General features: G+C 34.8%; 2 protein-coding genes across 2 annotated transcripts; both read left to right on the top strand.

Annotated features, from left to right (window-relative positions):
• The first annotated feature begins 777 nt into the window (after positions 1-777).
• LOC115958270 (xanthohumol 4-O-methyltransferase-like) lies at positions 778-3637 on the top strand. Its single transcript, XM_031076678.1, has 2 exons — positions 778-1536; positions 3278-3637. The coding sequence occupies exons 1-2, from the start codon at positions 778-780 to the stop codon at positions 3575-3577; spliced, it is 1059 nt and encodes a 352-aa protein (XP_030932538.1). The 3' UTR covers positions 3578-3637.
• Positions 3638-11819: 8182 nt separating this feature from the next.
• LOC115954426 (xanthohumol 4-O-methyltransferase-like) lies at positions 11820-14000 on the top strand. The gene is made up of 2 exons (XM_031072276.1): positions 11820-12590; positions 13704-14000. The coding sequence occupies exons 1-2, from the start codon at positions 11820-11822 to the stop codon at positions 13998-14000; spliced, it is 1068 nt and encodes a 355-aa protein (XP_030928136.1).
• The last annotated feature ends 944 nt before the right edge of the window (positions 14001-14944 follow it).

The following is a 14944-nucleotide window of genomic DNA, read 5'->3' as shown; positions in this document are numbered from 1 at the left end:
TCTCTCTCTCTCTCTCTCTCTATATATATATATATATATATATATTAATTCCAACAACAATCGGACAATGACATTTTAAATTCAATAGATGATAATGATCATCAATTTGTTTAGCATATTCTTTTGCTGGGTGTTAAGCATCAGACTGGCAATATTTAGAGGAGAAATGCTTGGGGAGCCACATGTGCATTGTTATTCACGAATTACATTGAATTAGTAAATTCTCGTTAAAGAATTAACGGCAATTAATCCATTTCAAAAAGAGTGATCCTTGTCCTATATCATAATAAAAACGTGTGCTAAAATAAAATAAAATAAAAACCCTAGTATTAGGATCGAATACTTTTATTAAATACAATCTAGTTGAAGATAATCGAATCTATAGGATTGTATCTCTATTCTATAGGATCTAAGAGTACTCTTGACAAAGGAAAAGTTCTAAGAGTACCCTTGACAATGGAAAAGTTTTAACTACACATTACTTGCAACATACTTTGACACAACTTATACACATGTCAAATGAAAATTGAATTATTTTGTATCGAATATAGTAATCAATGGACTATATATAAATGATGGAATCCAAACACAAAAGAACACGTTAACAAATTGTGGCAAAGTGTGGTTGTAGAAGAATTGATTAACAAACTTCGTCCAAACCTCTCCTACTTTCACTCATTCAACAAATTATACCCACCTTCACCCCCTTCAGGTTCCATTTCACATTTCATTAGAGAGAGAGAGAGAGAGAGAGAGAGAGAGAGAGAGAGAGAGAGAATGGGGCCAAAGGAAGCTGAAGCAGAGCTACAAGCGCAAGCTGATATATGGAAATACATGTTGAGCTATGTAGACTCCATGGCAGTGAAATGTGCTGTGGAGCTCCGCATAGCTGACACTATAAACATGCATGGTTGTCCAATTACATTATCACAGATAGTAGCTGATATTCCTGATGCACTCTCTCCAAATGTCAGCTATCTCAAACGCATCATGAGATTGCTAGTCCGCAGAAAGATCTTCACCGAACATCATCCATTAGAAGGTGGAGACACTAAGTACGGCATCACCCACTTATCAAGATGGCTATTGCAAGATTCACAGATGAGCCTAGCTCCTATGCTACTCATGGAGACCCATCCTAGGCTAATGACTCCCTGGCACATTATTAGCCATTGTATCAAAGACGGTGGCATATGCTTTGAGAAGATTAATGGGCGTGCGATTTGGGACTTTGCTTCTGAAAATCCTGAATTCAACAAGTTGTTCAATGATGCCATGGCTTGTACGGCCAGGATTGTGATGAATACTATTCTCTCTGAGTATAAACATGGGTTTGATTCTGTGGGATCATTGGTGGATGTGGGAGGTGGGATAGGTAGTGGGCTAGCTGAGATTGTGAAATCCTATCCACACATCAAAGGTATCAACTTTGATCTACCACATGTTGCTGCTACAGCACCCATTTATGATGGAATCACACATGTTGGAGGTGACATGTTTCACTCCATTCCAAATGCTGACGCAATTTTCATGAAGGTATGTATAAGAGATTCATGTCTTTTCTTCTTTTTCTTGACAAGCCATTGTTTTTTTTTTTTTTTTTTTCTCCTTTGCTCACTAAGAAAAATTAAACCTTGCATGATATATAATTGTGTATATATATATATATATATATATATTATTTTTTTTTTCTTTACAATTCTATAATTGAGTGATGAGAGACTTGAACCTTAGATGTCTTTATTCGAATTTTAAAAAAAAATGTTAATTAAGTTATAAGGCTCTTTGCTTGCATGATTGTTGTCTACAATAAAACATAAAAAAATGTTGCTGCTATGACACCCATTTATGATGGAATCACACACGTTGGAGGTGACATGTTTCACGCCATTCCAAATGCTGATGCAATTTTCATGAAGGTATGTATACGTACAAAGTAATGATGGGACACCAACTTTGGCACAATTTGCCATGTGGCGAGTTGTGGCACAAAGTTGGTGTTCCCAGCATTACTCGTATGTATAAGAGATTCAACTTTTTTTTTGATAAGCCATTTTTTTTTATTGTTATTTTCCTTTGCACACTAAGAAAAATTAAACCTTACATGATAATTGTGTGTGTGTTTGTGTGTATATATATTTTTTTACAATTTAATAGTTGAGTGATGAGAGACTTGAACCTTAGATGTCTTTATTCGAATCCCAAAAAAATGTTAATTAAGTTATAAGGCTTTTTGCTTGCATGATTGTTGTCTACGATAAATCACAAAAATTTGTTAATTAAGCTATAAGACTACTTTTGCATGATTTTTTTACTCACAGTGAGTCCAGTATGCATCTAGGATAAAGTGCTCAGAAACTAGCATGTATAGTTAGATAAATTCTCGCAATACGTTCGAATAAGCCAAATACTTCGGGTGAGTATTGGTCATTTGAGAGAGAGAGAGAGAGAGAGAGAGAGAGAGAGAACCAATACTTCGGTTAGTGGAAGTCTATGTTAGGCTTGAAGAAACTTGGATGATCAAATCAAATCTTTTGCATTTACTAAAACCAAAACCTTCAAGTTATTATAACTGGCACATATTTGAAGCAGATAACCAGCATTATCAACACTATTCTTTTTGTCTCGGAGAGAAGGTTTTACTGGAATCATGATTAAAGTAACGCATTTCATAACAACTAAAATTTTGGAATCAATTGATAGGTTTTGGAGCCAGCTAGTTAACAATCAGTTTGAGTCATGTTTGTACCCTTTACTCTAACTCCTAATTAAAAGGTTAAAAATCACAGTTAGTTCCTAATTATTATACGACATATAGAAAAGAACTTTCAACCTACTTGTAGGGAGTAGTGTTAGAATAATGATTAAATAATTAATTTTACTATCAAGAACCTTCTACCTTAACTAGCACCACTTGACATTTCTAACGGAAATTAATTATCGGGGTTAAAATTCCTCTTCCCTATTGTACCTATAGAATTATTTAAATAAATAAAAAAGATTAAGTTTACACTTTCTTTATATCTCAAGTTTTAGGAATATTATATTTGGTCAAAATTCCTACCTCATGTTATGAACCCCTAAAAAAAAAAAAAAAAAAAAATTACTGTATAATGAGTAGAAAATATGGCTAATGTTTCAAAGTACTTTTTACTTGAAATCTTACCTTTGATGTGTAAATTAAATCTGTTTTTCCCATACTCTAAACTCATTATAATGTGGATAAATAAGTCATATTTAAAAATTAATGACATTGCCCTTCTCAACAATAATGCAGTGGATCCTACATGATTGGAGTGACGAAAATTGTGTTAGGATTTTGAAAAACTGCCGAAAAGCAATACCGAAAGAGACTGGAAAGGTCATTATTGTAGGTGTTGTGCTACAGCCAGATGGTGATGGTCTATTTGATGACACAGGCTTTGTATTTGATTTGCTTATGCTTGCACACACCTCAGGTGGCAGGGAAAGGACTGAACTTGAGTGGAAGAAAGTATTGAAAGAAGCAGGCTTTCCTCACTACAATCTCATCAAAATTCCAGCTTTACCATCCATTATTGAAGCGTACCCTAAGTGATTTGATTACAATGTAGTCTTTTTATTATAGTAATCTTAGTAGTTTTTATCTCATGCAATATATGAGGAAGTTTGGTAATTTTTTCTTTTATTTTAATAAGTTTTAATAAAATATATTATATTAATAAGTATTAAAGAATAAAAATTTGAATTACAAAACTTTTGGAAAATAATATGCCAAATTTAATTTAAATTTCTTTATAGAAGATCAAACCCAAGTTATTCCAATTTGTATAGTGTTGTGTTGCGTTGCTTTATCTAAAAAGGTTGTAAATTCCAATTAGTTTAAACATATTTACGAAACAAATTAGGTTAAACTTTAAAATTGAGATTTGAAAATTTTGTATGGCAACTTTGAAGAAGTAAGCAAAAAGTTAATAGTTTTCATTTTATATTATTACATTAGTGTATATAGTTATGGATATAGATTAGAATATGAGACATATTTAAAGCTCTAAATAGGGTTGTCCACGTGTTGGTCTAGGTTGAGTTTGTTCCCAATCTGCAACTGACCTGATCAAATTGGGTGGAGAAGACCCAAACACACCGTCGACCACAAATAACCACAGGTCAAGTCAGATCGGACTTGGGTGGATAGCGATCGGCTTTAATTTCGACCAATATACAAAGATCAAACACTAAAGTTTGATTCCTAAATAACAAAATATACAAATCTACAAACCCAAAGAATGGATCTACAAATCCAAAGAACAAAAACACCAATTTCACATATAATCGAATCTGAGAGAAGGAATAGAGAGATTGAACCTAAGAGACATGGAGGCAAATTAGTGATGGAGACGAGTTGGTGACATTAGTGATGGAAATGATGGAGGTGAATTGGTGACTCCTAGCACTTTCCTTGTAGATTTGAGTTCTAGGGAAGGGAGATACTTATCCCATCAGGGGTTTCTTCCTCTTTTTTTCAAGGAATAAGTGGGTTCTTTGTTGGGGGATACTGTTTTAACAGGTCATTAGGCATTTAATATAACCTTTGTCTAGTAAGTCCAACCATTTAATGCAAAGGGCTTGTTGCCGATTTTAGGTGCTACCTTCTCTTGTTTCTTGGCTGTCCTCTTTCATCAGTCTTGTTGTTGTCCTTATCCTTCCTAGTGATGACTTGGTTCCTTTGCTATGTTCCAAGGAAGGGAGACACCTCAGAGGGTTACACCTTCTTCTCTCCAGTGCTTGAGCTCTACAGTCCCTTTCTTTTCATCTTGTGATCTTACGGGGCTTGGCCTAGTGTTCCCTTTGTCCCCTTTTTTCTTCTCTATTCTAATGGGCCTTGGGCCTTTAGGCTTGTGATGCCATCCTATCCCCCCACAAGAAACATGGTAGAAACAAGAATGCACAAGTTTGATAATTGCCTATTAAAAAATGGTTACCAGTGTAGATGTTAACAATGATTTTGAACTTGATCTTCATTCCAGTATGGTTTCCCACTTTAGCTCTCCACTTCTCTTTGCAAATGCCTCAGACTTGTTCTTCAAGAAGTAAACCCAAACCTTTCTGGAATAATCATCAATGAAACTCATAAAATACCGAGCTCCACCTTTAGAGACCACTTTCACCGGTCCCTAGATATCAAAGTGTACATAATCTAATATACCCTATGTCTTGTGCGTGGCTATTTTGAATCGCATCCTACACTACTTTCCCATGACATAGTATTTGCAGAAATCTAACTTACATGACTTAGCTCCAGCCAATAGATTTCTTTTTTGCAATTCCCTAATACCACGCTCACTTATATGCCCTAATCGCATATGCCACGAGAGTGTATCATCCTACTCAAATTCAGTTACTGCAACAGCTCCAAAAACAATGGTATTGCCGAAAAGCTTGCAAATATTACCTTCTACTTTCTGCCTCTTCATCACAACCTTAGCACCCCTTGACACCTTTATTAACCCATTCTTAGACTTATAGCAATAGCCATTAGAGTCTAGGGTTCCCAATGAAATTAAATTCTTTTTCACATATGGAACATGTCATACCTCTCCTAATGTCTTCACCACATTATCGAACATCTTTATCTTAATTTTTCCTATTCCAACAATTTTGCAAGCAACATTGTTGCCCATTAGAACAAAATTGCAATTAATCAACTTGTAAGTGTCGAACCAATCTCTGTGAGGAGCCATGTGGAAAGAACATGCTAAATCCAAAATCCAAAATCCAAGAATTGATCAGCAAGTTGGCACTAGATGAAACAGAAAGCATATCTCCATCTAAATCTAAATCTACTGCCACAACATTTGCAAATCTTAAGGACCCTTCCTTGTCTTTGTCCTTGCCTCTTTTCCACTCTAGATAGTCTTGCTTAATATGCCATTTCTTCTGGCATTTATAGCGCTTCACTGTCTTGCTTTTGGATTTATTTCTACTATGTCACCTAGTAGAATTGTGATCTTTGTCTTTCTTCATTCCACAATCTTGATTACCCTTTACCATAAGCCCTTCACCAGAAATTTCACTCAAATTCTGTTTCCGTTGGTAGTGATCCAACAAGACTCTTAAGATCTCTTCAAATTTCAAAGTCTCTTTCTCCCAAAGTAGGGTTGTAACTAAATACTTGTAGGAAGCTAGGAGATATGACAAAGGCATTATCACCTTGTTTTTATCATCGAATTTTATTTTGATTTGTAACAAATCACTAATAATTTGATTGAACATATGGTTGTGCTGAGCCAAATCCACACCCTCTGCCATCTTAAGCTCGTATAGTTTTTGCTTAAGATTTAGTTTATTTGTGAGGGATTTGGACGTATATTGGCTCTCCAAATTCAACCATTCAATCGTAGTTGACACGTCATCCATGACATCATACATAAGCTCATCTGCTAGACATAGTCGAATTGAACTTACCACCTTCATATCGAGTTCTTCCCATTTGGCATATGTCATCATATCTGGTTTCTTTGCTTTCCCATACAAACCCTTCATCAAACCTTGTTGTACCAACAAATCTTTCACCCTTCTTTGCCATAACCAAAGTTACCAGTTTTGTCAAACTTAACTACGTCTACCTTGGCAATAAAAGCATTGATCTCCATTGAATATATCAACTTGGAACTCTAATACTAGTTGTTGTGAAAAAAATTGAGAAATAATCTATTTACATAAGGTTAAAGGGTAAAGAGAAGACAGAATATGACACAAGAAATTTATGTGATTCATCAATATGCCTACATCCGTAGGAGGCGACAGAATAAAGTTTCACTATTACTTTGGAGATTACAACAATAGCTTGAAGATACTCTCACAAACCCAAACCCCCAATACACCCTTGGTTGTCTCACCTTTTTTTATTTTTTATTTTTTATTTTTTTTAATAAGAAACCTTTGGTTTTCTCACAAATAAATAGAGAACATCCTATTGTATTTAGACAAGAGTTGCAGGATAGTCTAACTTCTATCTTTGGTGCACACACAAAAGAAGCCCTTTGCTATCTCCCATAGGAGCTCTCTTCCTCCACCTTTATTTATAGCTAAAGGTCTAGCCGAATTTTTAGTAGTTCAGCACATGAAAATAATGCAAGACTTTTGTTGACTAAGAAGTTAAAAAATTCAACCAAGAATCCATGCATCAAGACTTCTGTATTCCTTCATGCATGCTCTTTGTGGATGCCAATCTTTGGCTTGGTTAAATATCAAGCCATACTTTCTAACATGGGCATGCTAACATTTAATGGCTTGTTGGTTTTTGACCATTCAAGCCATTCCAAAATGTTTGTAGCTCGTGGTGGGCTGTTGGTGCAACTTCTTTGTTGGGGGCTTGGATCCTCTCCATTTCTCTTTGAAATGGAGAGTGTCCATTTTATGGACAAGATTGTTTTGAAATAAATCAAAGGTGTAGAGTATGCCACCTCATTTAAACTTAACCCAACAACTTAACTCTAGACTCTAGAAACTTAAACGGTGAAAAGTAAACTAACGTTTAAAATTAAAAAAAAAAAAAAAAAAAAAAAAAAAAAAAAAAAAAACAACAACAACAAACAAACAAATAAACTTGTGTTAATTTAAGTGTTAGAGTCTTGGAGGTGATGACTAATGAGCTTCTGCTCGTTCACCATAAATTTAAACAAAAAACAGAGTCCTATTTATTGCATTTTTAATGAAATCGTTGAGGGTAATTTTTCAAGAGCAAGTTCATCGGAAACCATTTTAGAGCTAGAGTCATTTATGTGATTGAAACTCTACTTGATAGGAAAATCAAGGATTTGATTCTACTGTTATTTTGGGCAATGCATGTTGAAAGTTGTCACTATAAATAACAATGGATTGGGAAAAGGGCCTTGAATTTTTTTTTGTGCTACTACTATTAGATATCAACAATGATCCAAAGATTCGCTATTTTCCTATACTGAACGGGAATTCTTTAATGAGTTCTCAATTTTGAGAGCAACCATGAAGCCCCTAAGAATTTCAAAAAAAAATTACCAAATCGCCGCTTTGCATCACATAGTGGTTTATTAGAACTAGAAAGTAGTTCTCTGTTTCTTGTAATTTCAAAAATCAGAAGATTCTGAACTCAGAAAGGTAGAAGAACCAAAAAAAAAAAAAAAAACCCCACCTTATATGTAATCAAACCTAGTTTTTCCCCTAAAATTTAAGATGAACCCATTTTTATGGAAACAAACACATATGCTAAGCTTCAAACCACGCCACTGCCCGACCATCATTAATAGCCTACCATCGTGACCACTAGTCTCAGCCAGTCAGCCTTCATCACCTCCACCCCTTACAGACTACACATTAGAAAGGCACAAGGAGCCTGTTAAATATATTAGCAACTTGATGTGTTATACCATGTTGTATATACTAGAGTATATGCAGAATGAGAAGTATAGAATAGGAACACCAAGAACACGAAGGTTACGTGGTTTAGCCCTGCCGGCCTACATCCACGGAAGAATCCCTTAAGGGCTACATCTTTAATATGTAAGAGTGTAGTACAATAACATGTGTCACAATGAACCCTAACATGAGTATATATAGGCGACTAAACCCTAGACTACTAGTACAAGTAAGAGTGGGCTTGGGCCTATTACATTGTGTTAGATTATAAAAGTTTAGAACAATTGGCAAATTGTAAACACAAACTTGTCTAAATATAGATCCTTGAGTCTATAGGTATTATTAGACAATATTCAAGATGATACAAGTCAAGATCCAAGAACAAGCAAGCTGCAAAAAAGAGAATTTGAAATTTGCCTGATTCGACCAATCGAGAGACAAGTTTGATTGATCGAGATTCGTATCTGCAGAATTTTAATTAAGCCCAAATAGTAGTTCAAGCCCAAAAAGGATTAGGGTTTCAAATCTACTTCTTCTAGTATATAAAGAAAAACTTAAGCACATTTTTATAAGGCTTTTTAGAGAGAGAAGAGTGTAACTCTTTTGTACCCAAAAAACTCTCTCATATCTTCTATCGGTGTTATTCCTTGAAGAATCTCAAGATCCGATATTGTAGAAGTTGCTGCCTTCTCTAATCATCAAAGGTGCTGATGATCTAAACCTTCAAAGATGGTCTTGAAGTCACAAATAGGAAAGTTTGTGTTTTTTATCACAAGTGTGGGTGCTTGTGTTGCAAAGGCCAAGGAAAAAAGTAGTTTGTGAACTCAAAGCTATCAAGGGGTCATGGTAGTAAGTTTTCTACTCGAGGTAGCAATAGAATGTTAGTGGTCTAAGTTCTATTGTATAAACTTCAATTCTTTCATAGTGGATTTGCTTTTTACCTTGAGAATAGTTAGGTTAAATCCTCCCTAGATTTTTTACCGGTTTGGTTTTCCTGGATCATCATATCATTATGTTCTTTATATTTTCCGCTACTTTACATGATATGATTGTTATTGTTTTAACCTAGATCTGAATAAAAAACCTAAGTATTCACTTGATTAAGTAATTAGGTTAAACAATCTAATTTAAAGGGGTCTAAAAACCTAACACATTGGGCTAATATGTTTAATATATCTCTAACATCTTCCCTTAAACTCAAGGCGGAAGCTTGATGAAGACTTAAGGTTGGATAAACATAAGAAGATCCCTTGAAGAATGCCTTTGAAGAAACCACGATGAAGAATGTATCAATTGACCAATTTCGAAGCTTCAAACAAAGAAAAGGAGTCTGAAATCAGAATCTATGTGAAAAACTGAGCAAGATAAGCCCTTTAAAAAATTTTGACTTTTGGTCAATGGTCAACGCAAAAAGTCAAAGTCAGTAAATGGAAAAAAGTCAACAATCAAGCGTGATCAACAGGCTACACTATCCAGGTTGGTTTCGGGTTTTCAGGTCGAGTCACTGATCGGGCGGCAGAGCCACTGATGTCATCTTGATAACGTGGCATTGATGTAGACGAGGGCTAACGTGGCTAGGGCTTACATAGCGTTGACATGGCTAAATGACGTCATCTAATGACGTCATACTAACATCAGCAGAAGTCTTTCAGAGCATTGTGGCGCGTGCATTCCCTGGTAGCACATGGATCTAACGGTGTGCGCGTGGTGGCGTGTCATTCGTTAAATAAAGGCCGGATTTCACAGTTTGACAGATCAAGGGGCTACCAGGCCGTCATGGCGACACATGTGACCAAAGTCTGATCTGGGAGTCGAGAACTTTTGACAACGCATGGGATTGTGCTGGAATCTCTTATGGAGCGTGGTGGCATGTGAAGCTTTTGTTGGAGACCAAATTCTTGGGTTTTGGTCACAGGAGGCCATGGAGTACGTCTATGGTGTAAGTTTCATCAGGCGAAAGCTTGATGTGCATAGATCTAAGAAGGTAAGTCATGGTTTGCTTGGTTGTTGGATTTTGACACAACACTGAGCCATGGTGGCTGCGAGATGCCATGGAGTCTAGATCCAGTAGACAAGCATGTGTGACTTCAGATGGTGGTGTGCATGTGAGAATCTTCTTTGCTTGCTCGAGATGTTTGTTTGATGCCAAGAACGAAGTTTGACTCTGATACCATGTTAAATATATTAGTAACGCTATGTGTTATATCATGTTATATATACTAAAGTGGATGTGGAATGGAAAGTATAGAATAAGAACACCAAGAATATAAGGGTTTCATGGATCAGCCTTGTCAGCCTACATCCACGGAGGAATCCCTTAAAGGCTACATTTTTATTATGTAAGAATGTGGTACAATAACCTGTGTTACAATGAACCCTAACATGAGTATATATAAGCGACTAAATCCTAAACTACTAATACAAGTAGAAGTGGGTTTGGGCCTATTACATTGGACTAATATGTCTAATATATTTCTAACAAAGCCCAAAAAGATAGAGATATCAAATTTGGTTGTAGCAAAGTTAACATAGTTTATGTTTTTTTTTTTTTTTTTTAAACGTTAGTTTACTTATCACCCTTAAAGTTAACTTAAGGATGCGTTTGAATACCACTTATTTTACTGAAAACTGAAAAACAATAAAAAAATAATTTCCAATTACTGTTCACTTTTTAAATTACTGTTCATATCCTATGAACAGTGCAAGAGGCACTAGTCAAAAAAAAAAAAAAAAAAAAAAAAAGGAGCAAAACGCAAAACATGGAACTGAATATGATATCCAAACGTTCACTAAGTATGTGTTTGGATCCGCATCACGTCTACTGTGTTTGCATTTTCTGCTTCTTCTTCTTCTTCTTCTTCTTCTTCTTCTTCTTCTTCTTCTTTATGTGTTTTGCTTTAGACCAGGGGACAATTATCACTGTTCATGTGCTGTAGTAGTACTGTTCACACACTGTAGCAACACTGTTTACGCACTGTTCATAAGACTCACAACTACTTTATTCAAAAAAAATATTAAAAATAGGTCTCACGGTACTATTTATACATTTAAAAATTATTTTACTACAGTATTTTCAGTTTTTAATTTTTAATTTTTAATTTCAACAAAAATATATTATATCTAAACGGACAGTAAATTGTTGGGTTGGGATATTGGCGTTTAAATGAGGCGGCATGGCCTTCACCCTTAAAATCATTTCAAGTTGATCTTTCCATTTCCCTTTCTTGGGTCGTGGCCCTCGTGGGTAAATGGGGTCACGTGGTTGCTTATAAATCTAGATTTGATTTTTATTTAATTTTTTATTCTGTTGCGGTCTGGATGGTGGGAATAATTGTGACTCTTTATTGGTATTGGGTAGTGAGAAAATGTGACTTTTTGTTGGATTGCTAAGATCTATTAATTTGGGTTCCACTTCATTTGAGAAAGAGAGAGGGTGTTTGAGAATGGATGCAAAAGAAGCTGAAGCAGAGTTACAAGGTCAAGCTGATATATGGAAATATATGTTGAGCTTTGCAGACTCCATGGCAGTGAAATGTGCTGTGGAACTCCGCATAGCTGACATTATAAACTTGCATGGTGGCCCAATGACCTTGTCCCAGATAGTAGCTCGTATTCCTAATACTGATGATGCACTCTCCCTAAATATCAGCTACCTCACACGTATCATGAGGTTGCTAGTCCGCAGAAAGATCTTCTCCGCACATCAAACATCCGAAGGTGATGAAGAAACTCTGTACGGCCTAACCCATTCATCGAAATGGTTATTGCATGATTCCAAGATGAGCCTAGCACCTATGGTACTCTTGGAGGCCCATCCTTGGCTAGTGGGTCCATGGCACACTCTTAGCCAATGTGTCAAAGACGGTGGCTTAGCCTTTGAGAAGGCTAATGGCCGTGAGATTTGGGACTTTGCTTCTGAAAATCCTGGATTCAACAAGTTGTTCAATGATGGCATGGCTTGTACGGCCAGGATTACTATGAATGCTATTCTTTGTGAGTATAAAGATGGGTTTGGTTCTGTGCGGTCATTGGTTGATGTTGGAGGTGGGACCGGTAGTGGGCTAGCTGAGATTGTGAAATCCTATCCTCACATCAAAGGTATCAACTTTGATCTACCACACGTTGTTGCTACGGCACCCATTTATGATGGAATCACACATGTTGGAGGTGACATGTTTCAAGCCATTCCCAATACTGATGCAGTTTTCATGAAGGTACGTATATAAGGTTATTGTTTAGAGATAAATGTGTTTTCTCTTCTTTTTTATTGGACCTTATTTTTTTTCATCAAATTTAACCTTGCAATTGCATGATTTGCTTTTCAAAGTCACGCATGGTTTAATATTAATTGTTCAAGGGTATTAGTCTTTTTTTTTTTTTTAGTTCACAATGAGTCTAGCATCAGCTAGGATAAAGTGCTCGAAACATGCATATATATATATATATATATATTGTGGATAATTTGACGCAATAATAAAAAGAGCCAATATTTCTGGTAATTGAATTCTGTGTTAGACTTTGATGTTTTGATTATTAAATCAACTCGTTTGCTGTTACTAATGAAAACAAAGATGAAAGAGTTCAAAAGCAAATATTTGCGGCCAAAACCTTCATGTTCTTCTAACTGGCACAAATTTGAAACTGACTTGACGCTGAACAATGTTTAACTGGATCCAGTAGTTAAGCCGATGACCAAAGGTCATTCTTGTACATTTCTTTATCAACACTGTTCTTTTTGTCTCGCATTGAAGGTTTTATTAGAATAATAATTAAATTCTCCAATTTCTTAACTTCTTAAATTTTGGAATCCAGTGATAGTTTTTTTTAAAAAAAAAAAAAAAAAGTTTTAGAGATAACTTTATCATTAATAAGTTTGAATCTTGTTTCCACTCTAACTTCCATTTACAGAAATGAAAACTTCATTTAAAAAATTCACTTATTATTAGAGGAGTATGCAAATAAATTCTGCATTTACTTATAAAGAGGAGTGTTAAAATAATGGTTAAATGCCAACTCATGATACTACATCTCAAAAAGTTTATATATTATAATTATTATTCCTCATTTAATAATAATAGTAAAATACAAAAATACGAAAAAAGATGGTGGAGTTGAGTGGGTAGAAAATATGGCCCAGTTTCAAACGACTTTTTACCTTTTTTAAAAACAAATTAAAAAAAAAAAACTACTTTTTCCTTGAAATTTTATCCTAATGATTAATATGTAAATTAAGTTTCTTTGTCTATATTCTAAACCCACTAACACTAATGTACATAGATAAGTCCTGATCAAAAGCTTAATGACATTACTACTTCTCAATAATGCAGTGGATTATGCATGATTGGAGCGATGAAAGTTGTGTCAAGATTTTAAAAAATTGCCGAAAAGCAATATTGGAAGAGACTGGAAAAGTTATTATTGTAGATGTTGTGCTAGAACCAGAGGGTAATGATCTATTTGATGACACAGGCTTAGTATTTGATTTGGTTATGATTGCACACACTAGTGGCAAGGAAAGGACTGAACTCGAGTGGAAGAAAGTATTGGAAGGAGCAGGCTTTCCTCGCTACAATATCATCAAAATTCCAGCTTTACAATCTATTATTGAGGCGTACCCTAAGTGATATGGTTACGATGTAGTTTATTTATTTATTTAATAATGTCAACAGTTTTTAACTCAGGTATTGGTGAGAAAGTTTGATAATTAATATGTATATATATATATATATATATATGTATGTGTGTGTGTGTGTGTGGGTGTGGGGGGGGGGGGGGGGGTAAAAGTTCTAATGAAAAAAAGTTTAATTAGGAAAATTTTGGAAAATAATATGCCTAATTTGTTTAGAATTTTCTTACAGAAGTTCAATCCCAATTTAATAGGATATTTTTAGTGTTGTGTCGTGTTTCTCTATTTTAAAAGGTTATAAGCTCTAATTAATTTAAATTTTTCTTAGGAAGCTAAATAGTTTAAACATAGACTATATATTGCTACTTGTCAGTTTTCACTCTAAAAACTAAATTAAGAAATATATATTAGAATGACAAAGGTAGAAAATTTGGGATTTGAAAATTTTGTGTGGCAACCTTGAAGAAGTAAACAAAAAGTTAATAGTTTTCATTTTCTATTTTTAGATTAAGTATATATATAGATATAATCTATATCTATATATAATACTAAAAGTTGAAGGGTAGCATTTAATATTGTTACGCTCACGTTAAACCACGTCAGTAGCCAGATCATTTCCATAATATTTTTTGTATTTGTCCAACAATTTAAAAATAATTTCTATCAATTTTAAAATACTAAAAAATATTAAATAAATCTCACCCCTATCTCCACCATAACCCCACTTCTTATCTATATATCTCTCTCAACTCATCATCTTCCTCTTCTCAAAAAAAAAAAAAAAAAAAATCATCTTCCCACCAAACATATTGCTAATGTTTCTCCTATTAATGACTTCACCATTAAATCTCAATTGCCTTAAATTCAAAATCAATCCTCTCCCCCCCCCCCCCCCTCTCTCTCTCTCTCTCTCTCTGACTTATCATCTCCTTATCTCCACTA

The sequence above is a fragment of the Quercus lobata genome, chromosome 8 (genome assembly GCF_001633185.2).
Source record: "Quercus lobata isolate SW786 chromosome 8, ValleyOak3.0 Primary Assembly, whole genome shotgun sequence".
Classification (NCBI taxonomy): Eukaryota; Viridiplantae; Streptophyta; class Magnoliopsida; order Fagales; family Fagaceae; genus Quercus; species Quercus lobata.
The sequence above is the reverse complement of the archived record's forward strand: the minus strand, read 5'-3'. Positions and strand labels throughout refer to the sequence as shown.